Genomic DNA, 26,822 nt, shown 5'->3' on the forward strand with positions numbered 1-26,822 from the left:
CACAGAGTTTACAGATGTCATGTAATCGTATATATAAGTAGCACAGAATATAAATTATATCATTTTGCTCATTACCATGTATAGTTAGAACATAATAACAGCAACAAAAAGTTGCAGGGAGCATGTAGTTCTGATATTTCTGCCCTTCACAAACATGCTGATGCATTTTAATACACATACTGACGCAAAATCTTCTGCATTTATAGCCTTTCCCACTGTTAAGCTCTGTTTCTGATTTTCCAACTAGAAATCTGGTGCAATAAAAGTCTAGCAATTTCCTCAATGCAGTATACCTAAACCCAAACTTATCACCTTTTTTTTCTCATGATATACTCTTAAATGAATATAACCTCTCCACTCCCCTCTTCTATTAATGTCATCTCTATTGATTTTTCTAATCATTTAGGCTTTAATCCTAGAAATTATTGTAGATTCCTTACCCCCATGATAGCACAGTAGTATCAAATTCTAATAATTTCTTAAAAATATCACCCCCCATTTGTTTTTGTCCTTCCATTCCTATGGTTTAGGCTCAAAACAGGTCCTTAATATTTCTGGTTTTATGGTAATGGCCCCTAATTTCTGCTAGGGATTGTGCTCTTTCAACTTGTTTCCAATTCATCCTAAATGTGGCCATTAGGTGCATTTTTCTAAAATGCTATTTTAAAATACATCTTTCTTCTGAACCAAACCCAAAAATATAGTCTTTCTTATGGCATAAAGTTCACATTTTTTAGGTTGGCATTCAAGAGTCTGAACACCCTAAACTCAGTCTCTTTCCTGTCTTCTTTCACCCCCTTACAAAAACATTCTCTCTCAAACACTCTTGCCTCTTCACTGTTGCCCAAATATGCATTACACATTTGTCTACACCTTTGGTCATGCTCTGTCTTGTTCTTATCCGGAATATATCAACAGTTTATCTTATATTCAAATCATAAATATTCTTTGTGATGCCTTTAGGTCTACTCCAGTCTTTAATCATTCAATTTTTTTGAACCACAAGTATATATCATTTATATAATCTATTTAAAATTATACTGAAGGTTTTTTTTTAAACTTTTATATTGTTATTAAATGTTTCTTTTTGTTAATGCCTTGTTTTGTGTCATAACTTCTTGGTATGACACTTGATACAATATTGAATATATAATAGATACTAGTAGATAATGACTGTTTCATTGATTAAAAACTGGCTCCCAGAGTAAATGCCTTTGAGTCCTCAGTAATGAGGGCCTTATTTGGCTATATTTAGCAAAACCATTAAAAAAAACCTGATGATGACAACTGATACAGAAAAAAATCAGTATGTAGTCACAAAAATGGTTAGGTCAATTATTAATGAAAATTAATGAATAAATATGTACAATACTTTAAAAGCAGACTTAATAGTATATTTGAAAAGCAGAATGGTAGCTATATATCAGTGAAGATATTTATTATATTTGGAAATATCCAATGATATACATTTTAATCTCTTTTCCTTTTATGTTCAATCTAGAGCAAAAAATGATAAAGAATTAATTCCTAAGGGGTTCTCCATACAACAAAAGGAAAAAAAATAAACAATTTGACAAATCAATGGAAAGTCTGAGAAAAGTTGGGAAATCCCCTTAGATGATTTTCTTTAGGGATGAGCTAAGGATTCTTATTCTACAATGTCAAAGAGGTAAATGGGTTACTATTAACAACTATATTTATATAGAGCTTGCTACGTGTGAAGCACTGTTTTACATGTTTTACGTATATTGACTCATAAAACCCTATAACCACCACCTGGGGTGGGTACCATTCCTATCATCCTCACTTTATAGTTTAGGGAATTGAGGCACAGAGGGTTAAGTAATTTACCCAAAGTCACATAGATAAGGACATGATGGTGCCAGGATTCAAATCGAGTTTAGTTTCAGAATCCAAGCCTTTCTTTTTCTTTCTCTCCTCCTTCTTTCCTCCCTTCCTCCCTTCCTTCCTCTTCCCTCCCTTCTTCCCTCCCTTCCTCTCTCTCCCTTCCTTCCTTCCTTCCTTCCTTCCTTCCTTCCTTCCTTCCTTCCCTCCTTCCTTTCGGAGAAATAAGACATACATACAGAAAAAGATAGCATTATTGAATTTACAACACAATGATCATAAGATGAATATACCACCCAGATAAAGAGCTGGAGGACAGAAGCATGAAGAGGACTCCTGAAGTACAGATCCATAATTTTATGTTCTGAACCACTCTCTGCATTGCCCCTTAATAGATTTCTGGACATTACTCTCCACCTTAAAGTTCTTACGATGATTTTCAGTTTAAACTGATTGAAATGTATAGTGTTCATTCCTAAAATGCCACAGGGGTCAAAAAAAGAAGAAAAGAAAAGAAAAAAAATAGCCTGTATTTCAGGTTGTTTTCTTGACAGTTTAAATGATTTTTCTAAATTAAATTTTTTTAAAAATTTTATTAATTTATTCATGAGAGACACAGAGAGAGAGAGGCAGAGACACAGGCAGAGGGAGAAGCAGGCTCCATGCGGGGAGCCTGACGTGGGACTGGATCCTGGTCTCCAGGATCATGCCCTGGGCCAAAAGCAGGCGCCAAACAGCTGAGCCACCCAGCCTGCCTTTTTTTAAACTTAAAAACACAAAAATAATTTTGTAATTCCACAAATCCTCTGGCAAATTCAGTAAAGGTGCATTTCTGAGCAGGATACCTAAGTAGTTTTGACTCCACACAAACCCTTATGCTCTTGTAGGTCTGTGCTAGAAGAGGAGGGCTGCAGAGGGCTCATGGTGAAGGAAGCCATAGTTTTCTTGCTAGTCTGCTATTTGTCAGCCTCCACTACCAAGCTATCCTGCAGATCCATGGACTAGTGTGTTTGGAGTTTAAACTGGCTATTTGGTTTCCATATTAAAGTTCCTGACAAAGTTTGACCTTATATCACTACTTCAAGGATGGGTAATTACAGTTTGGGGCAATTCGTTTATACATCAAACCAAATGGAAGCAGTCTTTTCTTCAATGGCACGTAGACATTGAAATACTTGGCCTTTTTTTAAAAAGTCATTCAATCAGAGAGGGGTTTGAAGAGTAAAAGTGGAAACAATGGCATCGCCATTATTATTACAAGCAGAGGACTGTTTAAGAGGAAGACACATTTATATTTATATGTTCGTGGCTACAAGCCTATACTTTTCGGAAAAGCATGGCACCCAGTACACTATCGAGCACATATTCTGTACTAAATATTATTTGAATCGAAATAAGATTGTTTGGAAATAAGATTGTTTCCACCCTTCAAAGATTTATAAGCAAAAACAAAGAAGAAAACCTCTGTGCCTTTCTATACTTTATTTTATTAAATATTTTATTTATTTATTCATGAGAGACACAGAGAGAGAGAGGCAGAGACATAGGCAGAGGGAGAAGCAGGCTCCCTGCGGGGAGTCTGATGGGGGACTTGATCCCAGGACCCGGGGATCATGCCCCAAGCCAAAGGCAGATGCTCAACCACTGAGCCACCCAGGTGTCCCTTTATTTTCTTTTGATACAAAAATTGGATGGTCATACAGCATATTACACTAAAATTTTATTTATAATCCTTTGATTATTATATCAATTTTATGTTGGAGAATGCACATACTTATTTTTCCTTTATATTCTAATTAGCACAACTTGGAAATGTATGGTCACAGTGCTTCTGCTTCTCCTCCCTCTCCCATTTCAGTTTTTCACATATGGGAAAGAAGATCTTCATCCCAATCATGATTACTGAGGCTCTGTCCCTGTTTAGCTACATATTTTATTCCAAGACTGCCATCTTTCAATAATTTCTTTTTTTTTTTTCAATAATTTCTTAAAGATGGCATTGTAACTGTAACCAAGTAGCTCTTATCCTGTGTCTGTTTTTCCAGGTTATTGTCCAAGGACTGGATTAGATGATATTTTAGGAAAGTCACCTCTGGAGTCCCTCTGAGTGGTTTCCAGAGATCATGGCTTTATTTAGCTTTTGGAAAACAATTTTGACTATAGTAAGTATGTGATTAGCATGATTGGCTTTAGGCAAAGTCACAAAGCAAATGACATTTTGCAACTTTTCTTCCTTTCTATTCATGATTAAGGACCAGGTAAAATAATAAATATTATGCATTATGATAGGTGTCAGATAACATTACAAAACTAAGCATTATGCTCTCCCTGCTTTTTTTTTTTCTCACCTTTTGTAGTTATCTATGAGAAAACTTGAATAATTAGGAATGAGATTGTTCTTTAATAGAATCATGTGACAATACACTGCAATGGGCAACTAAAAATCTCTCCTCATGCCCCCATTACATTCCCTTCCCACTTCCTGTAATTATGGGCTCTCTTTCTGCAAGTCTCCTTCAAAACACTGCTCAAGGGAGTCATGGCTTTAGTCACATTTTTCTATCATTAACTCTCCACTCTGTTCTTAGAAGATCCACTAACATACAGAACATGCTATATTCAGTTATGAAGAATGTGCCAAAACCAATCATTACAATTAGAGAAATTCTAGGGCTATGTTACATTCAGGATAGGGAAGGTAGTATATTATACTCTCTATTTAGATTTAGTTAGGTTTTTTTTTTTTAAGATTTTATTTATTCATGAGACACAGAGAGAGAGGCAGAGACACAGGCAGAGGGAGAAGCAGGCTCCCTGCGGGGAGCCTGATGCAGAACTTGATCCCAGGACCTCAAGATCATGGCCTGAGCCAAAAGGCAGACGCTCAACCACTGAACCACCCAGGAAACCCTAGATTTAGTTTTTTTAAAATATCACTTATTTTCTTCCAGACACTAGTTGTTTTTCGTCCTGACTGGCTAGCTCTTCCTGTAGCCAGATCTCTTGGGTCAATGCCTTTCCTGATTAATTCATCTTTATTCCTACCTCTCAGTCTAGTGCTAAAGCTGTTTCTCTACTTCCTTTGTCTATGAGAAAGCAGAGCTCTATTTTTCTGGACCTTAGGTCAATTTTAGTTTCCTAGTTAAACCACTGGTCTGAGGCCACCAAATCCCATTTTTCAAGACCCAGTTCAAGTCTCCCCTCTGTGATGCCTTCCTGCCTACCTTGTCTAGAACTGATTTCATGATACTTGAAATTCCTTATATTTATTTCTTAATAGTGCTTATTTTATATATTACTCACTTGATGTTTATTGAACCCAAAAACTAAAAAAAAAAAAACATTGCCTATTGTATGGCAGATCCATATGCTTTAGAAATACAAAGGTACATAAAGTAAATGTATGGTCATATACAATGTTCTAAGTGTCAAGGAGTTATTAATTTAGTGGAGAAGACAGTATATATACAACTAACCATTATATGATTTTTTTTGGAGAGAGCAGCTCTTTTTTATTTTGTATACAATAAAATGGCCGTTTAATAATATTGGTATTTCCCACAGGAATTGTCACTTTAAAATTTAAGCACCAGAAACTTCAAATCTTTCCTGTTTTGTAAACTACTGGAATACACAAACATCTACCATTTTGACATTTATTCATCCATTGTATCTTAATTTTTAAAAAACTGAATATTTAAAATGCACTAAAGAAAATTACTTTCCCCTTTTCTTTTCAGATGAGTGCTCCAAAAGTGGGGTAAATTCAGCTTCCTCACTGTATTTTCTTTTCTTTCTTTTTATGGTCACTCTGGTAACCACTAGAGTCACTGCCTTGGAAAACAGGATCCCGGTCCTGATCTTCTTGCTATTAGATGTCTGAAATGCTATGGAAAAGTGTATGAAAAAATAACTATGTGGATAGGAAAGGGAGGTATTTTTTATTTTTTTATTGTTGTTTTTCTTAAGATTTTTTTTTTTTTTTGAGAGACAGAGAGCACAAGCAGTGGAGAGGGGCAGAGGGAGAGGGGGAGGCAGACTCCCCGCTGAGCAGGGAGCCCTACAAGGTGCTCAATCCCAGGACCCCGGGATCATGACCTGAGCTGAAGGCAGACACTTAACCGACTGAGCCACCCAGGCTCCCCAGGAAAGGGAGTTTTATAGAAAATTATAAGCTCAGAGGAATAGAGTGAATGAATGTATCCTTCAAGAATCAGTTTGGGGGCACTGTTCCTTCCTGGGCACCTCCCCTAAGCTTTCAGACTAGGTTTGGTCCCCTCTCTTCAATGCCTGGGTATCCCTCTACTGCAGCACTTACTGTATTATATACTGTAATACACTCATATGTCTGTCTCTTCAGCTATGCTGCAAATTCCTTGAAAAGAAGACTGTGCTTCTTTTCCAATACCTAATACTTAATGAAGTGCCTGCTGCATAATAGATAATTTTAAATGTCTTCTGAAATCATCATCATCATCAACAACAACAACAAAATGAGCGTGAAACTGCAAGCAGTTTTGTGTCGCAGAGTGTGACAGGCATTGGAGAGGGCAACAGCAAGATGAAGATAAGGCTGGAAAGTAGTGAGGACAAAGTTGTGAAAGGCTGATTAGCCTATATAGAGGGTCATGTATATTATTCTTTTATATGCATATTTCTTGCTAGAATACATTCTTTAGGAGCAAAGGTTATATTTTATGTAATAGTATTTACTTCAGTATAAGGCATACTTCCTTGGACATAATAGATGTTCAGCAAAGGAGAGTTAAATCACCTGAAATGAGAACATCTACTGAAAGTACTTTGAAAATTATGCCATTATTCAGCTGTCAATGATTATTGATTGATAGCAAGGAGTGACTATTCTCTGCTCTAGATAGTGACGAAAGAAACATTCTTTTGGTCCATATTTTTTTCCTGAACCAAACCTATTTCCATTTTTAAATCATAGCACTATGAGCAAACTTAAAATACTGAAATAGATACTTTTTGTTTGTGGCAAATTCTGGATTCTCCACTCATTAAAAAGTATCTGATATGATTAAAACAAACTAATATGGGTTTTTTGGTTGTTTTTTTACATAAGGTTTTTACAATATGTGCTGTCATGAATATAGAGTCTTTCAAATTGTCTGTCTTTGACCTTAGCCAGACAAGATATAAAAAACTACTTGGCTGGCTACAGCTGCAATTCTGTGGTGAGAACTGATTTACATAGTAATGTAGCTAAAGTATTGGAAGATAGCATTTGATTCAGTATGACACTGGTAACTGTTTAACAACTGGCTTTCTAGAAAGGAAGATACAAATAAGGAAACCCTGATTTGTAGTATTTGTTGATTTCAGTGATATAAATACTTCCTTATGGTCTACTCCAAAGTACTCACATAAAATATCAAAAATATGTGGTTGGGAAGAGATGCTGACAATCAGTTCATTTGAACCTGTAGGAGCTAGCCCAACACATTGTTAATTTGATGTTAAAAATAACTATTGTAATTTTAAAAAGTTTAATGCACATCTATTTGCATGTGCAACAGTCATCTAAATGCTTTACATGGTGTATTTCATTTAATTTACACAACAGCCTATAAGATTAGTTCTATTTTATAATCCCCACTTACAGGAATCTGTATTTCAGAAAGGTCAAGCAATTTGCTTACATTACACAGATAGGTAGAAGTGGAGCATAGATTCACACATAGACAATTTGATGCCAAAGCCTATTCACCCACCACGATATTTCTTTCAGGATAAAAAAAATTAGGTTATGGTTAGCATAGTTTCCGCGTTAAATGTATTCATATTTAATGCATATATATATATAATTCTTTAAAAAGTTGAAGTAAATGATAGTTCTATGAATTTGCAATGTCCAACTAAATACTTCTTGCATAACCAGTCAAAACAAAGTGATTAATCTCAGCAGAAAAACTATACAAAAAGGAAAACAATCTAAGTAATTATAAGTTTGTATAATGAAAAAAATGATAGAAATTTTACCATTTTGAAATCTTAAAAAGATTTCTTGAGGGAAGGTTAATTGAAAAGAATCACAATTATTTTTTTAAAAGAGCTGTTATTTACGATTGCATGAATTCCAAAACTAATAGACTCTTGCTTTTATTTCAGCAGCAAAGAGTGTTTTAATAGATGCAGAAAATTTATTAGAACATCAAATGGATGTTGTAAATAGCTGAACATTCCCACTTGGTTTTCTAACACTGAGGGGTCAAGAAAAAGGTTATTTTTGACTGGCTAAATGTGCAGAAAATGTAATAGTACATTAATAAGGTAAGATTTTAAAATGAAAAAGAAGAGAGAGCAGATAAAACTGTGAGTGTCTAAAAAGACAAGATGGCTCTAAACTTTGGCATCACTTTAGAAGATTTCAAAGTAAGACCTGCCACTACCCTTAAGGCAAATAGACAAGTAAGTATGGCCAAGGCTGAAATTGTGAGAGGGCCTTATGTACTGGGGGAAAGGTCAGAACTTTAGCACTGCAGGAAAGCAAGTTGTGTTTTGGAAGTAGACATAAGCTGAAAAACCAGTTTGGAGATAAACTATAAAGAATGTTGTATGCCCAGCTGAAGAGCATGTATTTTATTCTGTAAGTACCAAAGAATCTAAAGAAGTTCTTACAGAAGTAATAATAGGATTAATATTTTAAGACAAAAAGCCTTATGGTAGTGTTGGGTAGAAGTTGAGGGGAGATGAATAAAAGGATTAATTTATTACGGTATTCTCAGACGTGATAAAGGCCTAGAATAAAGCTGAGATACTATGGGTAAAGAATGAGAATTAATTTCAGGGTTATGTTTGATGTAAAATTAACAAGATTTGGTGAATGTCTACATTCGGGTTGGATTTGGGAGAAAGAGTGAAAAAGAGAAAAAGTTAAGAACATGAAGAGTTTCTAGGTTAGGAAATTGGGTAGGTAACGATGTTATTTTTTTTTTTTTTTTTTTTTTTGGTAACGATGTTATTAATGACAACTGAGAATAAGGTGATGATTTATAATTTGAAGTATTTGCACATACACTGTATCATTTAAGATTATATTTATATTATAAATGACCATTAAAGCTTTGCTGAACGGTTAACTGCACATATGGATATACATGCCATCATGGTTTTCCAAAATATTTTCCCACCTAGTGCTTTTTAGTGACTTGGTAAATGAGTTATTTATGTTACAACCGTATTTGTTCTATTTATTTATTTATTTATTTAACCATATTTGTTTTAAATATTTTTAACAATGATGGTATTTTCTTCTCTAACCTCTGTATTTGGTTTAAGTTTTTGTGTTAGTGGTTCTTATTAAGTCTTTAAGAACTATTTATTATCTTGTCAGTCCGGAAGTTTCAGGTTTAGCATATTTATACATCATTTATGTAATTTATTAAAAGACGTAAGAGAAAAACTGCCTCATCAAACATCAGGTCCTACCATTAAACTTAAAAGATGTTAAAACTGGTAATATTTAAAGTCAGGCTATATAGATCAGTCCTTAAACAATCCATAGTTTTTAAGTAATAGTGTGATGGAGATCTAAAAAAGAGTGTGTTTTTAGAAAACTAGTAAGACGAGGAAACAAACACCAAATTACAGATCAATCTAGAATCACTAAGCTATGGCATTAAATAGGAAGCTTGTTCTTGGAGTACCTCCCTGGTTCAGTTGGTAGAGCATGCAACTCTTGATCTCGGGGCCGTAAGTTTGAGCCCCACGTTAGGGACAGAGTTTACTTAAAAAAAAAGGAAGCAAGCAAGCAAGCAAGTTCCCAATATTATGTTAGCGCACAGTTAGCTAATAAGCGAGTTGGTTCTCATGGGCTGATCACAAGCATGGAACAGATTGCATTAGTATGGAATGCAGAATTGTGGAAAGCCTGAGGTTAAAAAAAAAAAAAAAAAAGGAATGGAATTCGAGATACATAGAAGTAGGGCTTGGAGAACTCACTGATGCAAATTTGAACAACTGCCCTGTTCTCATTGTTAGTGTGGATGAAGTGCTTATACTGCAAGGCTCTCTACAAATTTAAGCAAATATTTCTCTGGAGGAATTTACAAGCTAAAATAATAGCAAATGCCAGAACTGGAATCACAATATATTAAAGAGTATTTACAAGACAAGAGGCTGATGAACATCTCATTACCTAAAGTAGTAAGCTAGTCCTATCTTGCCATATATGCTCACTTTGGTTCTAAAATTAGGATTCCTCTTGTATGTTATTGTGGTTTTTACGAATTTTTACCAGAGAACATAAACCTGACCAACTCCGAAACAATCATCAAGGGGAGTGAGGTTTTTGATGATTGAACAGTAATCACAAGTTTCTTAATAAACATGTATATAATAATAATATTTTGAAAACCATTTTCTTTTTTATAGGATTATGTAATTGAAAAAAAAATCAGAACTGACTTGAAATAACAAATTATTCCCAAGGCAGAAAAAAAAAAGAGAAAAATAATATCCACACAATTTATTAGGTAGGAGTCGGAACTGTATCATTATTTATGATTAAAAACCTGGAATAGGGGCAGCCTGGGTGGCTCAGCGGTTTAGCGCTGCCTTCAGCCCAGGGCCTGATCCTGGGGACCGAGGATCGAGTCCCATAACGGGCTCCCTGTGTGGAGCCTGCTTGTGTCTCTGCTTCTCTCTCTCTCTCTCTCTCCCCCTCGGTCTCTCATGAATAAATAAATAAAATCTTAAAAAAAAAAAAAAAAAAACACCTGGAATAGTTGAAACATACACTTTTTATCTTTAAGTTATTCTATCCACAATATTGGGGACGGAAACCCCACAGCACACATGAAAACGATTTCTCCTCAGTTTTGGAGCGATTAATAATTATCTGGATAATTATTTCCACATTTCCGCCCCCCTGAAATATTCAGATAGTTAGATACCAATGCCTTCTTGCCCCTAAACGCACTTAATTAGTGAGGTGGAAATCTGATTTCAAATGCCACCGGGATGAGTAAGAGCATTTTTAAAAGTTTTTCCAGACACAGAGTAATTTGGTCCGGGGCTCACAAAAACCACACTGTTTTTTTTTTTTTTTTTTTCTTTTCTGGAGAAGACGCTCCAGATCAACTGTGGCGAAGCCGCTTCTGAGGAGAACAGAATCTTAGAATTTTAAAAACAAAGTCGTCTGCGTTCTCTAACGTAGAGATTCTTTTTCCCCTTAATTCTACCAGAGGGAAGAAAATATTTAGAACAGCTATAGTCCCGGCACCGGCAAGAGGCGCTAAAAATAAACGCCGTAACGGCTCGGGAGGCTCCGTGCTTTGAGGGAGAGGCGACCGGAGCTCGCGGATTTAAGGAAGCGAGGGGGCGGCGCCGGAGGGCTGGGGGCGTGTCGGGGGCGTGTCGGGGGCGGGGCTTCCCCTGAGGCTGGGGCCGAAGTCCGCCTCAGGGGGCGTGTCGGGGGCGGGACCGGGGCGAGGGGCGGGGCTGAGGAGGAGCCGCCCGGAACCCGCTGAAAGACCAGCCCCCACCAGAACGCGGGGCAGAGGACCTCCGCCCGCCGTCATGTCGCTGTCGCGCTGCGCGGCGCGGGGCGCCCAGCTCGGGGAGGCTGATTCCCGCGTAGCGCCTCCCGGGGACCCTGATGATGCCCCACCCCCCAGTAGTAAGCGGCCCCGTCTACAGGGGCCCGGCAGTGCCTCTGAGGGGGAGTGGAGGCTCCCTTCGGCACCTCGCTTGTCTGAGGCGGAAAAAGTCTGGCCGTCGCCGCCCAGAGCCTTCAGGGCGCCGCTTGTGTCAGCTGCCGCGCTTCTGGATCCCTCCACGGACGCGCGTGCGGGGAGCCCAGTCAGTGGGGCGCACGTGTGTAACCTGGCGAGGTGCCAGGACGGCAAGCGTGAGAAGAGCAGTCGCGTGCAGCCTCTGCCCTCAGCAAGTCCAGATGGGGGCGTGAGGGCTCCCGGAGGGTCTCGTGAGGCGGGGCCGCGCGGCCCCGAGGCCCAGGGAGGGCCGCTTCCGTCCGCCGCCGCCGCGCGCTGTGTCCCTGGAGGCGCGAAAAGGGCGGATGGAGGACAGTACTCGGTCCGAGGGAGAGACGGCGTTCAGGAAGGCCGCGGTTACGTAAAACAGACAGAAAACCTATTCTTGGGTATTACCCTCTGCAGGGAAATCAAATCAACGTGTCATGACACGAAGAGCAGGTGTCGAGCCGACACTGTTAGGCCAGCAAATAGGAAAGAAAATAACGTTTCCGCATCTACGTTACATGTATCGAAATCTCCAAACCAGCCCAGCATGGAAATTGCCAGACCCAGCTATTTTAGAGATCGCAGCACAATAAGTATCCCTGAGTTTCCAACGGATTTAAATAGCAAAATGTCCTCTGTCTATTTAAAGGGAATTGCAAAGAAAGAGAATGACAAAAACGAGGCATATGTTAGGGATTTCACAAACATTTACTGGTCCCAAAATAGACCTGATGTTAAGAAGCAAAAGTTACAGGATGGTAAAAACATTGCGGATGCCGAGGGAGAAAATATTTTTTCTGCATGCTATGAAAGTAACCACCAGTCACTCAGCAACCAAAATATTTGTGTGAGAAAAGAAGACTTGATCAGTTTCAACTACTATAACCACAGTAGCATCAAATCTGATGTAACAGGCTCCGAAAAGAGTATCACTAGGATACTAGGGAATGCAAACTCGAAAGAAGCAGAAACATGCTTGGACATTGACGTGTTTACCAGATTAGAGAAATCTCAGAGCCGGGACTATGACATTAAACACGTTTTGGAAAAGAGGGAAGGTTGTCTGGTTATAGAAACTTACAAGACTCAAAGTGAAAATGTTAAAAAAACTGGAGAAAAATCGAATTTTCTACAATTATTAGAAATAGGTCTTTTAAGCAAAGAAGGTTATCACCATGCAGATGCCATAAATACATGTGAAAAACAATTAAAGCCTCTCAAGATTGGAACACTTGGTAGCCAAAATGCTTTAATGATTTTTTTCGGGTTAAAGGGTGAAGGAGAAAATAATAATATGGTAGAGTTAAGATATTATACGGCACAAGAAGGCTCTCATTTAGGCAATATTTTTGAGAGTCTCATTATGGCAATTTTTTATTTGCGTGAAAATATTTCAGGAAATCGAAAAGGTGACAATATTTTAACCTGGTATGAAATTTTCAAAGATAAGAGACAAATTAGTCTTCAAAATCTAATAACTAAGACTATGAATGTCAATAGAAAGAATATGTTAAGCATACATTTGCAAACCAGTGTCTCAAAACCTCTAAATAGTATATTGAAAACCAACATAGCTTCTTTGCTTAATAGCTTTGACTCTTTAAAAAGAATTGAAAATGGTTCTAAATTAGAGGAGAAATGCATTGCCAAGTCGATAATGCCTTTGCATTATTCAAAAAATATTCTAGAGGAAAATCATACTGTAAATCTAGGAAGGATTTCAACTTTTTCAAGACAATTAGGAGATATGAAACCTATATTAGAAAAAAGAAAGTTATTTAAAAGTGATCAAATTTTTGAAGAATGTAAGAAAAAACCCATAAATTCTTTCATTCTGACAACTAAAAACAAACCTTTTCCAACTTTTGAAACATACAAAAAAATTCCTCTTTCAATGGATTTTGATGACGGGGATGAAATTTCTTTGACAAAAGAAATTTATGAGACTAAGAATTGTCCTGAACAATTTACAAATGACGAAAATTGGGCTCACCGTAGTCCTAATACTGTTGAAACACTTAAGTCTAGTTCTATATTTAAACGGAACAGCCACAGATATACTAATGAAAAATTTTATAAAATAAATATGTACAATCAAAATTTAGATATTGAAAGAAAACTGGAGCGTAATAAGATAAGTAGCTTTAATTTTAAGTGCCTATTTGAAGATTTCTTCAATACTAGGCAACAGGCCATACCAACAAACCACAATGTAAAACATAGTGAACAAACCAATCCTAGGAGTGTAACTGAATTGCTAAATTTTGGGAGCTTGCAAAGTGAGACCAAAGAAAAAAAACATGACTCCATTTTGAAGGCAGAAGCAAATGAAACGGCACAAAGTTTAACAAACAGTGTTGAAGTTAACAAAGACACTAAGGTGGAAAAGGAAGAGAAAAATAATTTTTACTCAATGGATGGCACGTTTTCTGTGCAACCAGTTTCACTAATGAGTAAAGTGAATGCGGAAGAAACTAAGTATGTTCATCAAAATAATGAAGCTGATAGAAATGAAGATGAGGGTGTTTTGCAAGAAAGTGAGTTAGCTAATTCAAAGCACTTTCATCCAAAGAATGACTCTTCAGAATGTGTTATTCATCAATTTGAAACTGATTTGAGTCTAGGGAACAATGAATGTTTTCAGGACTTAAATGCTGAGTGTTTATCAACAGAAGCTCTGACAATAGCAAACGATTTTGAGATGAAGAGTAAATTTGATTTAGTACTTGCAGAACTTCATATGTTTCATGAAATCAGTCAGGAAAGCAAAAATCTAAGCGCTGTAGGAACACACAATGGGCAAGAGATTTACTTTAGAGAAAATAACGATATTAAGGAGGTAAAAGTGGAGATAAAAAAAGATTTGCCAACGGTTACAGTCAACAAAATATGTGAGTCTTCTTTGCTCTGTGATACTCCTAAGAGACACCAAAGTTCATTTAAATGGGAAAGAGCACCGGATCACGGAGAACAGGAAGTTCCAAATGAATATAGCCGTCCAAGAACATTGGACGAAGAATTGCTTTATCCCATTTCCAAGGAAGGTATGAAATTAGTTTTAAATGTTTTTTCCTTGGGACTCCTGGGTGGCTCAGTGGTTGAGCATCTGCCTTTGGCTCAGGTCACGGTCCCGGGGTCCTGGGATCGAATCCCACATCGGGCTCCCCTGCAAGGAGCCTGCTTCTCCCTCTGCCTGTGTCTCTGCCTCTCTCTGTGTGTCTCTCATGAATAAGTGAATAAAGTCTTTAAATAAAATAAAATGTTTTTTTTTTCTCATGATAAAAAACTTGCTGCTTTTGTTTCTGGATAGGCCAATAATATAATTTTGTGAACAAAGGAGAGAGGAGTAAAGAGTAAGACAGTATTTACTGACGCACATTATTTTCCTATGAAAGGCTGTTCAAACATTAAATAATATCCTGAAGTAGAAGGTCACAAGTGATGAAATTTTTAAAAGGAGCCTTGATGATTCCTGCTTCATGTATCTCAATATGAGAAGCCAATAGGAGGAAACATTTTTGAGACAATAATTTGTTGATGGTGTTAACATTTTATGTAAAAGTTGCTTTTTGCTGTAACGTATTGATTTTTATTTTCAGACTGCGAGAAACCTTCACCTAAAAGGTCTGCTTTTTTCTCCGATGAACTTGAGGAAAAATTTAATTATTTGCTGAAGGGAGGTAAGATTTTTGGTTATTTTCTAGAATACCTTCTGAGATGATTATTGCATTTTGTATTTTTAGCATGAGGAGAGTATACTCAGGTTGTTAGAATATAAATACAAAGATGTAGCACTTTTGTAACCATTAATAGTTTACGGATGCAAATTCTGATAGTTAAAAATCAGCTAAAAATTAAAATGCCATTTAGAATATTCCTGGGGAGTGTGCTCTACAAAACTGTTTCAATATTTGCAGTGATGCATTGCAGCAACTTTGTGATGAAGACAGGTATTGTGTGTGTCTGATACACACATCTAATGTGTGTAACATTAACTGGCAAAACCAAAAAAGACATTTATCTAAGATAGATTATCACTGATGAGATGTTACTCCCAATTACATATTTATTTATCTAGATTCTCCAGTCTTTAAATATTATGGGGCTCTCTATATGGATATTTTATTTAGTAATTAAAAATTATTATCATTTAGGGGCACCTGAGTAGCTCAGTGGTTGAGCGTCTGCCTTCAGCTCAGGTTGTGATCCCTGGATCCTGGGATTGAGTCCTGCCTCTGGGTCCCTTCAGGGAGCCTGCTTCTCTCTCTGCCTATGTCTCTGCCTCTCTGTGTCTCTCATGAATAAATAAATAAAATCTTTAAAAAAATTATCATTTAGATATTTAAAAAATTTTTAAAGATTTTTAAAAAATGTATTTATCTTAATTAATATTAATTCCATTCCTTGGAAGACCAAAAGCCCCTAGGTAGTTTCTTCTCCCCTGAATAAAGGGAAGGATTGAGAGAACAACACTCTATGATACTCCAAGCAAAGTCTGGAAAGGATATGGGTTGTTTCTTCTAGGACAAACTGAAAGGAAGAGATTGGGTTTAGGAATGTATTTTGAAAGAGAAAGGAAGAACATTAGGGATCACATACTCATATTGTCATCATGGTCACAATTGTGGTAGTGAAATGGCTATATGAGGAAAATTGAAGTATGTGCAGAAATTGGAACAGAAATGTTATATTTGTTGGGAATATCTGAACCCATAATAACTCTATTGTACCTTCACCAGGAAAAGAGCCTCATCATGAAATATGAAAAATAATACAATAGCCAGAATTATTTAGTACTGTGTTAGGACAGTCATCTTGGATTTGGTTTCAAAGTGTGTAAAAAATGGAGTGATTTTCCTGAGACTTGGGAAAATTCATATTGTGAGGGAAAAGTTGGGAAATTGTGGGGAGTGCGGCTAGTAAACATGGACTATTTCTGCCTGGGTGGAGTGGATGCCTGCTTATGCCAGGTGGTTTTAAAGGCATTGGGAAAGGGCTGGTTCCCCAGTGGTGCTGAAATGTTTTTGATACCTACAAACTTACCATGATGCCTCCAGTTAAATGTCTACCAGTAATGTCTCCAGTGCATCCTGGTTCTTTCTTTCTCCTTTCTCTGTTTTTTTTTTGTTTTGTTTTGTTTTGTTTTGTTTTAAGATTTTATTTACTTATTCTTAGAGAGAGAGAGAGAGAGAGAGAGGCAGAGACACAGGCAGAGGGAGGAGCAGGCTCCATGCAGGGAGCCCCACATAGGACTCATCCCAGGACCCAGGGATTATACTCTGAGCTGAAGGCAGATGCTCAATCACTGAGCCACCCAGGCGTCCTTTTATGACTTTTTTTTTTCTTTTATGACTTTTTAAAACTGATTTTTAAACTTATTTTAAGATCAATTAGTTAACATAACACTGATTTTTTTTTTAATTTTTTTTTTTATTTATTTATGATAGTCACATAGAGAGAGAGAGAGAGAGAGGCAGAGACACAGGCAGAGGGAGAAGCAGGCTCCATGCACCGGGAGCCCGACATGGGATTCGATCCCGTGTCTCCAGGATCGCGCCCTGGGCCAAAGGCAGGCGCCAAACCGCTGCGCCACCCAGGGATCCCATAACACTGATTTTTAAAACGAATAATTTCTGGCAGTGTGCTTGAATGTTTAGAATCGTTAACTAATACAAAGTAATGAATCAATCTGGTGTACAATAATAAGAAAAGGGATCACAATTTATTTACAAGAGGTAGAAAATCCAAGGAGATGAAGAAGCATATCCTCAAAGCCACAACTAGGTGTCTGTTTAAGGGCATATGCTTTGCAAAGGCCTGTTGTTGATACAAATTGGTTTGGTGATTTCCTATGCATTGCAAAATTACCAGAAGTATCCGTCATATTGGACCATGAAAGAGGAAAGCTATTCTTTGAAAAATTAATCAAATAGACTAATCATGGCTTTGTTCTGAAATAATAATCTCATAATGAAGAAGTCCACTTAGCATAAATTGCTGAAATTATCTAATTTGTGAACAAATCTAGTGTATCAGAAATGATCCAACAATATTGTTTTATTTGGACAATCCCTTTTTCTTTAAAAACTGAAAAAATTAGTAATATGCTTTTTCTCTTATTTTTCTAATTCACTTTATCCTTTTAATGTTGAAAAAGTATCATAAACTGATTTATAGCTACTTTTCTGGTAAGTTGTTTTCTCCCTATTTATATATAGTTAAACTTTGTATTTTATTTCATTAATATTTACATAGATAAACACACAGATTGGTTCAGCTTAGTAGAAATTATGCTGTTTATCTTTTGTTAGAATTATTATTAGGTTGAATACACCATTTTATTCAAATGTGCTATTATATTAAGGTTCATACTAATTCCTTAAAGCTGGCTTAAAGCTTGATACATTCTTAGCTTTACATTTGGACCTCGCTATTTTTTTAAATGCATTCTGAAAATTAGAGGAATTTTTGTATTTCAGTGTCAAGAATATTTAATCCAATGTGTTTGGTCAACCCATTGTTGTCCATGAAATGTTTTGAACTTTGTTGGGTATGATAATATGATGTTAAATAAAAATTTCAAAATCAGAGCCCTCCCTTTACTCATAATAGATGAAATACATTTGTACACTATTATTTATAATAATCTTTATTAGAAGCCAAATGAAATCATTAACAGGATAGCTTACTGTAGCTTACTGTTTAGCTTCTAATAGTAAAATAATTTGGTTTTTAAAGCTACAACATCAAGCTAACTGTCTAGTTTTGTTATTGTTGTTAAGTCAGACTGCCTGACTGGAATGCTGATTTTATTTAGTTGCTATTTTATGTGGGTAAGTCACTTAACTTTTTTTGTGCTGAGGCTTTCATATTTTAAAAATGGAGATTAAGTAAAGGATTAAGTAAACTAATTCAGTTAAAGCACTCAGTGACAGTAAATGTTGTTAGATGATGATAAGTAAGTAAAACTTTTTAAGCTAAGAAACCACAAGTAATTTTTATTCCTCATGCACTTTTATTGTCTTGTATTTTAGGTAGTAATTTTTCACATGGGATTTCAAGAGTACTACCTCTTAAGACATGCAGTCGACCAATCAGAATTGGTTTGTCAAGAAAAGCTAAGCTTAAACAACTTCATCCCTATCTGAAATAAATGTTTGAGAACTTAAAAGAAGACGCTGGACTTTAATATTTCAAAACATTTCACAAAATTTATAAATCTTTTGTCTGTTACTTTGGTTAAATGCTTTCTCCAAGATTGAGAGTTTTGAGCTTTATTTTATTATGAAGTATGGAGAGGGTTTGTGTGTGTATGTGTGAATGATCTAATTACCTTTATTTGTTATAAAATATTTCATTGATGTTTTCATATTATATTACAATACATACATTAAAGGCTTTACATGATCTCATAAAACATGTCAACTTATTATTTTTCATGATATACGTGTATAATGCTTTTATGGAGAAGAGTGATAACCTTTATAGGTTTTCTCAAAAGGATCTGTAATTCATAAAAAGGTAGCAAAGCATTGCTTTAATCCACTTCCCTTATTTTTCAAGTGAAAAATGAGGTGCAAAGATAATGGGTTTTTTAAGGACCAAAATTAGTGTCAGGACTGGGACAGAGGCACTCCCTGAAGAATTCTTTCCTACTTTTCTCTGCATTCACTTTATAATTTTTATTTCTCCCCCTAGAGTCTATCTTTGGCCCCAGAATAGAATTAGGATTGTGTAGTTAATACCTACTCTTAACTTATTCACTCAAAAAAACAGCTATATCTTAATACTACCATGTGTTAAGCTCAGAGATAGAATATAGAAGAAAACATGTATAAGATCCTGCCTTATGGAACTTATTTTCTCTGCTTGAGATTGGTGAAGAAATGGCGAACATACATAATTTAAAGGTAGCCATCAGTAGAATAATACTTTTCAAAACACTATACAGAGAAGTAACAATAAAATGGATTACTTAACAAAAAGTAAGGAAAAAAGGAGGCATCAAGGAAACATTAAAAATCAAAGCATACAATACAGAAGGGAGACTAAATGTATCAATTCACAAAACATATGTGACTGGATTAAATTATCTTATTACAAGCCATGGTTTTAAATACACTAAAAATATCTCAAGCTCAGCTGTATTCTTTAATTACCACTCTCCAACCATATGCTTTCCAACTTCAATATCTTGCTCTGATTTCTTTTTTCCCCCGTAGAACTCACCACCTTCTCAAACACCATAAATATCTTGCTATAATGAATGCAAGTTCCTTGAAGGCAAGATTGTTTCCTCTCCACCTACTAATAGATCCCAAGAACTTACAAGTACCTGCCCTTTGTGAGTATCCATAAAATATGGAATGAATGAATGAATTTCTACACCAGCTCATAATGCTTTTGTCCTTTTGAATTCCTTTTTTAAAGATTTTATTTACTTGAGAGAGAGAGAGAAAGCAAGCAAGCAAGCAAGCAAGCATAAGTGGAGGGAGAGGCAGAGGAAGAAGCAGATTCTCCGCTGAGCAGGAAGGAGCCACCCTGAGATTCTGACCTGAGCGGAAGTCAAATGCTTAAACTACTGGGTCACCTAGGGGCCCCCTTTAGAATTCTTAATAGTTTATGACATTGGGCAAGTCGTCCTATCTAAAAAGGGGATAATACGGACGTCTCCGTGGCTCAGTGGTTAAGCATCTGCCTTCAGCTGAGGGCATGAGCCCTGAGCCCTGAGAATTGAGTACCGCATCAGGCTCCCTGCATGGAGCCTGCTTCTCCCTCTGCCTGTGTCTCTGCCTCTCTCTCTCTGTGCCTCTCGTGAAATAAACAAAATAAATAAAATCTTAAAAAAATAAAATGGGGATAACAAAAGCTCATGGGGTCATTGTGAAGTTTAAATGAGCTAATATACCTTATGTATTTATAATAGCTCTGATACTTGGTAACTTCTCAATAATGAATTATAATGTTCTGACACATAGTTACTACTCATTGATTAATAACTATTTAGAGTGGTTGACATTTTCTTGAAAATTTTTTTGAACAATGAATTAGACTAGTTCCAGGAATATGCCTATTCTTGGAGTCTTATGAAAATGTTTCTGTTACTTTTTTCCTACAAGGGTCCTCATCTATCTCATTTTTCTTCTTTTTATAAGCCCCATTTGGATTTTTTTCTTTTATCTTTATACAAGGCAGATCTCATCACAAAAGATTTATCTGGACAAACCATGGTCCTTCTTCCCTTTCTCTATTGCTGTGTATGAATATTGAATTTTGTTCTCCTATCTATTTCTCAAAGGCAAAATTATGTGCTTCCAGTCTTCTTTTTAATATTTAGGAGCCTTTTATAGATACTTCCATCCTTTCTTTAATTAAATGGTGTAGAAACTTAACAAAATGGAGTTTTTTGGGAATAGAAGAGAATTGCAATTCAAGACATGCATGCTATGGCAAAATTATAGGCAAGTCTGGAGAACAGAGGCAAGAAACACTGTTTTATAGAGGAAAGAGAGAAGTTGGAAGGGGCTATCAAACAAAAAGTACACAGGGATAACTGGGAAGTCAAAGTGTAGTGGCTTTTCTTTTCTTAAAGATTTTATTTATTTATTCATGAGGCACAGAGAGAGAGAGAAAGGCAGAGACACAGGCAGAGGGAGAAGCAAGCTCCATGAGGGAGCCTGACGTGGGACTTGATCCCCGGTCTCCAGGATCACGCCCTGAGCTGAAGGCGGCGCTAAACCGCTGAGCCACCCGGCTGCCCTGTAATGGCTTTTTATTGGCAAGTTGTGGCTGTCTCTTCTTGGCTAGGCTTTTTTTTTTTTTTTTTTTTAAGATTTATTTATTTATTTATGATAGACACAGAGAGAGAGAGAGAGAGAGAGAGAGAAAGAGAGAAAGAGAGAGAGAGAGAGAGAGAGGCAGAGACACAGGCAGAGGGAGAAGCAGGCTCAATGCCGGGAGCCTGATGCGGGACTTGATCCTGGGACTCCAAGATCACGCCCTGGGCCAAAGGCAGGCGCCAAACCGCTGAGCCACCCAGGGATCCCCTCTTGGCTAGGCTCTTGTTGGCAAGGAGAAAATTTTTCTTCCTCCTACAAGGGTAGTAAAATACAGGCTTCTCTCCATTGGGAATACAAAATACGCTCTTACTGTTGAGATTCACAATTGATAACCAGGAGTAAGGCATAAAGGATCTTTCCCTTCTGGCCTCCTTACTCTCTCTCTCTCTCTTTTTAAGATTTCTTTATTTTACAGAGAGAGAGAGAGTAGAGGAAGAGCACAGTGGAGGGAATGGCAGAGGGAGAGACTCTCAAGCAGTCTCCCTGCTGAGCATGCAGCCTGCTGTGAGGCTGGATCCTGAGACCCATGAAATCATGACCTGAGTGGGAACCTAGTTGGTCACTTAACCAACCGAGCCACCCAGGCACCCCACTGACTCCATTTTAACTGAGGTTTCCTTTATTCAGTTTCACAAAACTTATAACCACTGCTAGTTTTGTCATACTCTGAACTATGTGTAAGTTTATGCTCCTCACACCTTGGGGAAGACTACATCTCTCCAAATGCAAAATTCGCTCCTGCTAGTATTATTACTTAAGCACCCCTTCCTCCAGTACTTCCTATCCAAACACACGTTTATGCACACACAAACAGACATCACCTTCCCCTTCCTGCCTAGTTCTGGGAGTTCTTGTCTCTGGAATTAGAAAATTGGAGGATAGGAGGGGAGGTAACATTTTAGCTCTTAACATTTTGTGTCTTTTTTTTTTTTTTTTTAAGATTTTGTTTATTCATGAGAGACAGAGACAGAGAGAGGCAGAGACACAGGCAGAGGGAGAAGCAGACTTCCTGCAAGGAGCCGGATGTGGGACCCGATACTGGATCCTGGGATCATGGCCTTAGCCGAAGGCAGACGCTCAACCACTGAGCGACACCCAGGTGTCCCTGTTTTTGTGTCTTTATAGCCAGGTTTGGAGAGGCTGCACTGGGGGCTTTTGGCAGAAGACATTTTTCATTGAAATCCATTCTCCTTCCACTTTGTTCTTTTCATCTTTGTTTGTAAAATGTAAAAGTTGAATGCTTTCAGATCAGAAGAAAAATATTCAAAGGATGGAAAGCCACTTAAAAAATAGTTGCTTTTATTTAACATTAGAATAAATCTCTGTGCTACTTCAGTTTAAAATAACAAGCTTCTGGAGGTATAACAGTGAGCATGAGAAAGAAAAGCAGAGCATTGTATTATATCAACTTGAAAAAGTTGATAGTACCTGAAGTATAAAAAATGAGTTAATATCCATTTAATCTTACTTAGTTAAGCAAATTGTAAAACAAAATGTGTAGTGAAGCTGATCTTTAGTTCCATTTAAATTGCCACATAAAAGGATATTTAGAGAGTCAGCCATCATTTTGGGAAATTTTTTAAATAACACAGACATCACACACATACATAGGCATACAATGATTTGTGGCGGTGTATACTACTAAAAAATGATCCTTTGGGCTGAGAGGACTAGGATATAAAGATGTCAGAAGGGTTCCATATCATAGTTTTTTCACTTTGTGTAAAATACATAATTGTTTGAAACTACGCTTACCAGATACTCCTATTTCATGTGCTTTTTGTTTGTTTGCTTTTAAAGCACAGGCAGTTGCTAAAACAGCAAATTCTTAAGAAATAGTCCTAAACTATTCTGTCTATCTAGGCTACGGGCAAAGAATAAACTCATGATCTAAAGTCTCTATGACTATAATATTTCTGTAATTTTATTAATTTTTGCAATTTTGAAGTACATATGATTTTTTTTTTTAAAGGGAAGTATGGGGTGGGGTGCCTGGATGACTCAATTGGTTGAGTGACCCCACTCTTGGTTTCAGCTCAGGTCATGATCTCAGGGTTGTGGCATCAAGCCCCAAGTCTGGCTCTGTGCTAAGCAGAGATTCTTTCCCTCTGCCCCTCGCCCTGCTTATGCTCACTTGCTTACTCTCTCTCTCAAATAAATAAATAATAAATAAATAAATAAATAAATAAGTAAATAAATAAATAAATAAAATCTTTTTTAAAAAAGGGAAGTACTGGAACTTGTTCCCTGTACTTGACTCATAACTGTGTATTGCGCATCTCTGCTGTGATGTCTAAATAGGTGTCTCAAACTTAACCCAAACTCTTCCTCCAGGGCTTTTCATTTCAGTGAATGGTCACCTCATTCATTCAGTTACTCAGCTTAGAAATCTTGGAGTCATCCTTGACACTTTTTTTTTTTCTCATAACCTGTAGCTGACCCATGAGCAAATCCTGTTAGTTAGTTTCTCTTGCCAGGATGATTGCAACAGAGTCCTAGTTGGTTTCCTTGCTTCAGTACTTGCTGCCCTTCAGTCTAAGCACATTAGCCACAATGATTCTTTAAAATATGTTATAACATAGCTCTGCTCAAAACCTTCTAAAGCCTTTCCATCTTACTCAGGAAAAAAAATGATTCTTACTTTTATGTGTAATGATCTGACCATGATCTCTCTTACTTCCCTAAAGCCCTCTCTACTATTTTCCCTTTGTTCATTCTACTGAAATCAGCTGACTTCGCTGTTTCTTGGATACATTAGGAATATCCTTGCCTCAGGGACTTTTCACTTGCTTTTCCTGAAATGTTTGTCTCTAAGGTATCTGTATAGCTTGCTCTGTATTACTCTTCCTTGAACTCTACTTAAATGTCACCTTGTTAGTGTGGCTTTGTCTTCTGGCTTTTTCTTCCTGCTAAAATTTATATGCCCCTTCCCTTTTATCTTTTCCTCCTCAATGTTTTGCTATGAACATACTATGTCTTTTACTTACTTATTTTATTTATTGTCTGCCTTTCCCACTAGATTTTTACACTTGATCTTAGCCAAAAGGCCGAGAAGCGATCCCCACTAGATTTTTAAACTCTTTGAGGGCAAAAGCATTTCCTATTTTGTTTATTACTGCATTCCCACTTCGTAGGTGCTTGACATAATAAATGCTAGTTGAAAACAAGAACAGTGCCAAACAAGAGTATGCCTTAAATGCATTACTCTGATTGAACTTTTCTTCTTGAGGCATATAACTGTGTGCCCTCCTGGAATTCAAAGGTGTTTTTAAATATGTGAAAACAAAGCTTGGATCTAGAACAGTAACTATGTATCTTTCTTCAGAAATTTAGCCATTAACTTGTCAGAATTGTAGATGCTTTTTTTTTTTTAATGAAAAGAAAAATCAGTTAAAGTAAAATATAGAGGCATAATCTTGAAAACTAAATTATAAAGATATTTCTCAAAATTCAATGTCATATCTCTGATTCTATTCAAAAATCTTTGTAAAGACAGGAATTAACCCAAATTTTCTATTTACTTACTTCTTTTGTACTAGTAGAAAAGAGCTATTACTTTTATTTTTTTTGCCTTTTTAGTTTTATATTTGCTTTTTAAACAATCTTTTAAACTTTATTTATTTTTTAAGATTTTATTTATTTATTTGATAGAGAGAGCACAAGCAGGGGGAACAGCAGAGGGAAGAGAGAAGCAGGCTTCCTGCTCAGCGCTCTGGGGCTGGATCCCAAGACCCCATAGTCATGACCTGTGCCAAAGGCAGACACTTAACCAGTTGAGCATTGCAGATATCCCTAAACTTTATTTTTTTAAACATTATTTATTTTTGAAAAGTTAATATCTAGACATGATACAAAGTGCAAAGAATTAAAAAAAAAAACAGTGAATATAAGTACCCTCCTCCCTTTTGACACTTAGTTCTCTGATTTCCCTCAGTGGAGGAAATAATGGTTAACAATTCCTTTCCCCTATATATTTCCATGGAACAATAACATATTGTTAATAAGCATATAAAGTATTTTTATTTGTTTTTATACTTATACTTAGAGAATTCTTAATAAATTCAGTAATTTATGAATTCCAACAGGTTAAAAATTTAAGATTAAAAGGAGAAAAACATTTTAATGCTAAAGAAACTGAAACTTGAAGTCTAATGTGTTTAGTGAATTTGATATTTTGACTAAATTTTTGTTATTTTTAAAGCAATTTGAGAGATTCTGACTTTTAACTTTAAAAATATTCTTAATTCTACTTTAACATAACACTTAGATTAACATTTCAGTAAATATAGTTTTGTAACATGATTAATCACATAATCCATATGTCTCCTTCTTAAAAAAATCTTTGTGATCAAATCTGCTGCCTGGCTAATTGCCATTCCAATTTCTCCTTTATTTCATTGCTTTCCATCCAGTAGCTTAATTCCTACTCATTTCTTTTGTAAGTTTACAACTGTGTGTGTGTGTGTGTACACATGCCCCTTTGTTCTCTCCTTATAGTCTTTATCTTTCTTTGCCTTACTCTGCTTCCTTTGACCAGAAAGAATGCTCCTTTTTTTTTTTTTTTGAAGATTTTATTTATTTGAGAGAGATAGCATGAACAGGAGGAGAGGCAGAGGAACAAGCTGACTTCCTGCTGAGTGTGGAGCCCGACATGGGGCTTGATCCCAGGACCCCAAGATCATGACGTGAGTCAAAGTTAGGTGCTTAACTGACTGAGCCACCCAGGAGCCCCCAGAAAGAACACTTAAGAGTCACTGAGGATTTTGACTATTTTTTAGTTTGTATTTATTTATTTATTTATTTATTTATTTACTCATTCATTCATTCATTTATTTATTTTTTTAAAGATTTATTTATTCATGAAAGACACAGAGAGAGAGGCAGAGGAGAAGCTGTATGCAGGGAGCCTGATGTGGGACTCAATCCTGGGACTCTGGGATCACGCCCTGAGCCAAAGGCAGGTGCTCAACCATTGAGCAACCCAGGTACCCCTAGTTTGCATTTAAAAAAATTTTTTTCGGATTGCTAGTTGCCCTCCAACCTTGAAACCTTCAGTTTGTTATGATGCACCACCACTTATTTCTCTGACCATACTAGTTTCTTTACTTTCTGAATCTTAGAAGCAAACTACAAAGTTTAATCCATAGCCCTTTGCTCTTTACTTCTGTTTTTTCTTTTTTTAATTTTTTTTTAATTTATGATAGTCACAGAGAGAGAGAGAGAGAGAGAGAGGCAGAGACATAGGCAGAGGGAGAAGCAGGCTCCATGCACCGGGAGCCCGACGTGGGATTCGATCCCGGGTCTTCAGGATCGCGCCCTGGGCCAAAGGCAGGCGCCAAACCGCTGTGCCACCCAGGGATCCCTGTTTTATTGTCTTTAGAAACCTCTTCAATTTTCATGAGATCATCTACCA

General features: G+C 36.7%; 1 protein-coding gene across 1 annotated transcript; it reads left to right on the forward strand.

The window, feature by feature from the left end:
• The first annotated feature begins 11,356 nt into the window (after window positions 1-11,356).
• On the forward strand, window positions 11,357-18,987 carry RAD51AP2 (RAD51 associated protein 2). Its single transcript, XM_072771016.1, has 3 exons — window positions 11,357-14,614; window positions 15,170-15,250; window positions 18,605-18,987. Exons 1-3 carry the CDS (start codon window positions 11,389-11,391, stop codon window positions 18,721-18,723), a joined length of 3,426 nt encoding a protein of 1,141 aa, XP_072627117.1. The 5' UTR covers window positions 11,357-11,388; the 3' UTR covers window positions 18,724-18,987.
• Window positions 18,988-26,822: the final 7,835 nt, after the last annotated feature.

The sequence above is a fragment of the Canis lupus genome, chromosome 12 (genome assembly GCF_048164855.1).
Source record: "Canis lupus baileyi chromosome 12, mCanLup2.hap1, whole genome shotgun sequence".
Lineage (NCBI taxonomy): Eukaryota > Metazoa > Chordata > Mammalia > Carnivora > Canidae > Canis > Canis lupus.

What these genes read in the sequence shown, in the direction of transcription:
- RAD51AP2 (XM_072771016.1), top strand. Translation starts at nt 11,389, where the DNA reads ATGTCGCTGTCGCGCTGCGCGGCGCGGGGCGCCCAGCTCGGGGAGGCT. An exon ending in TTATCCCATTTCCAAGGAAG is followed by an intron (nt 14,615 to 15,169) that starts GTATGAAATTAG and finishes TTTTATTTTCAG; the next exon opens with ACTGCGAGAAACCTTCACCT. An exon ending in TAATTATTTGCTGAAGGGAG is followed by an intron (nt 15,251 to 18,604) that starts GTAAGATTTTTG and finishes CTTGTATTTTAG; the next exon opens with GTAGTAATTTTTCACATGGG.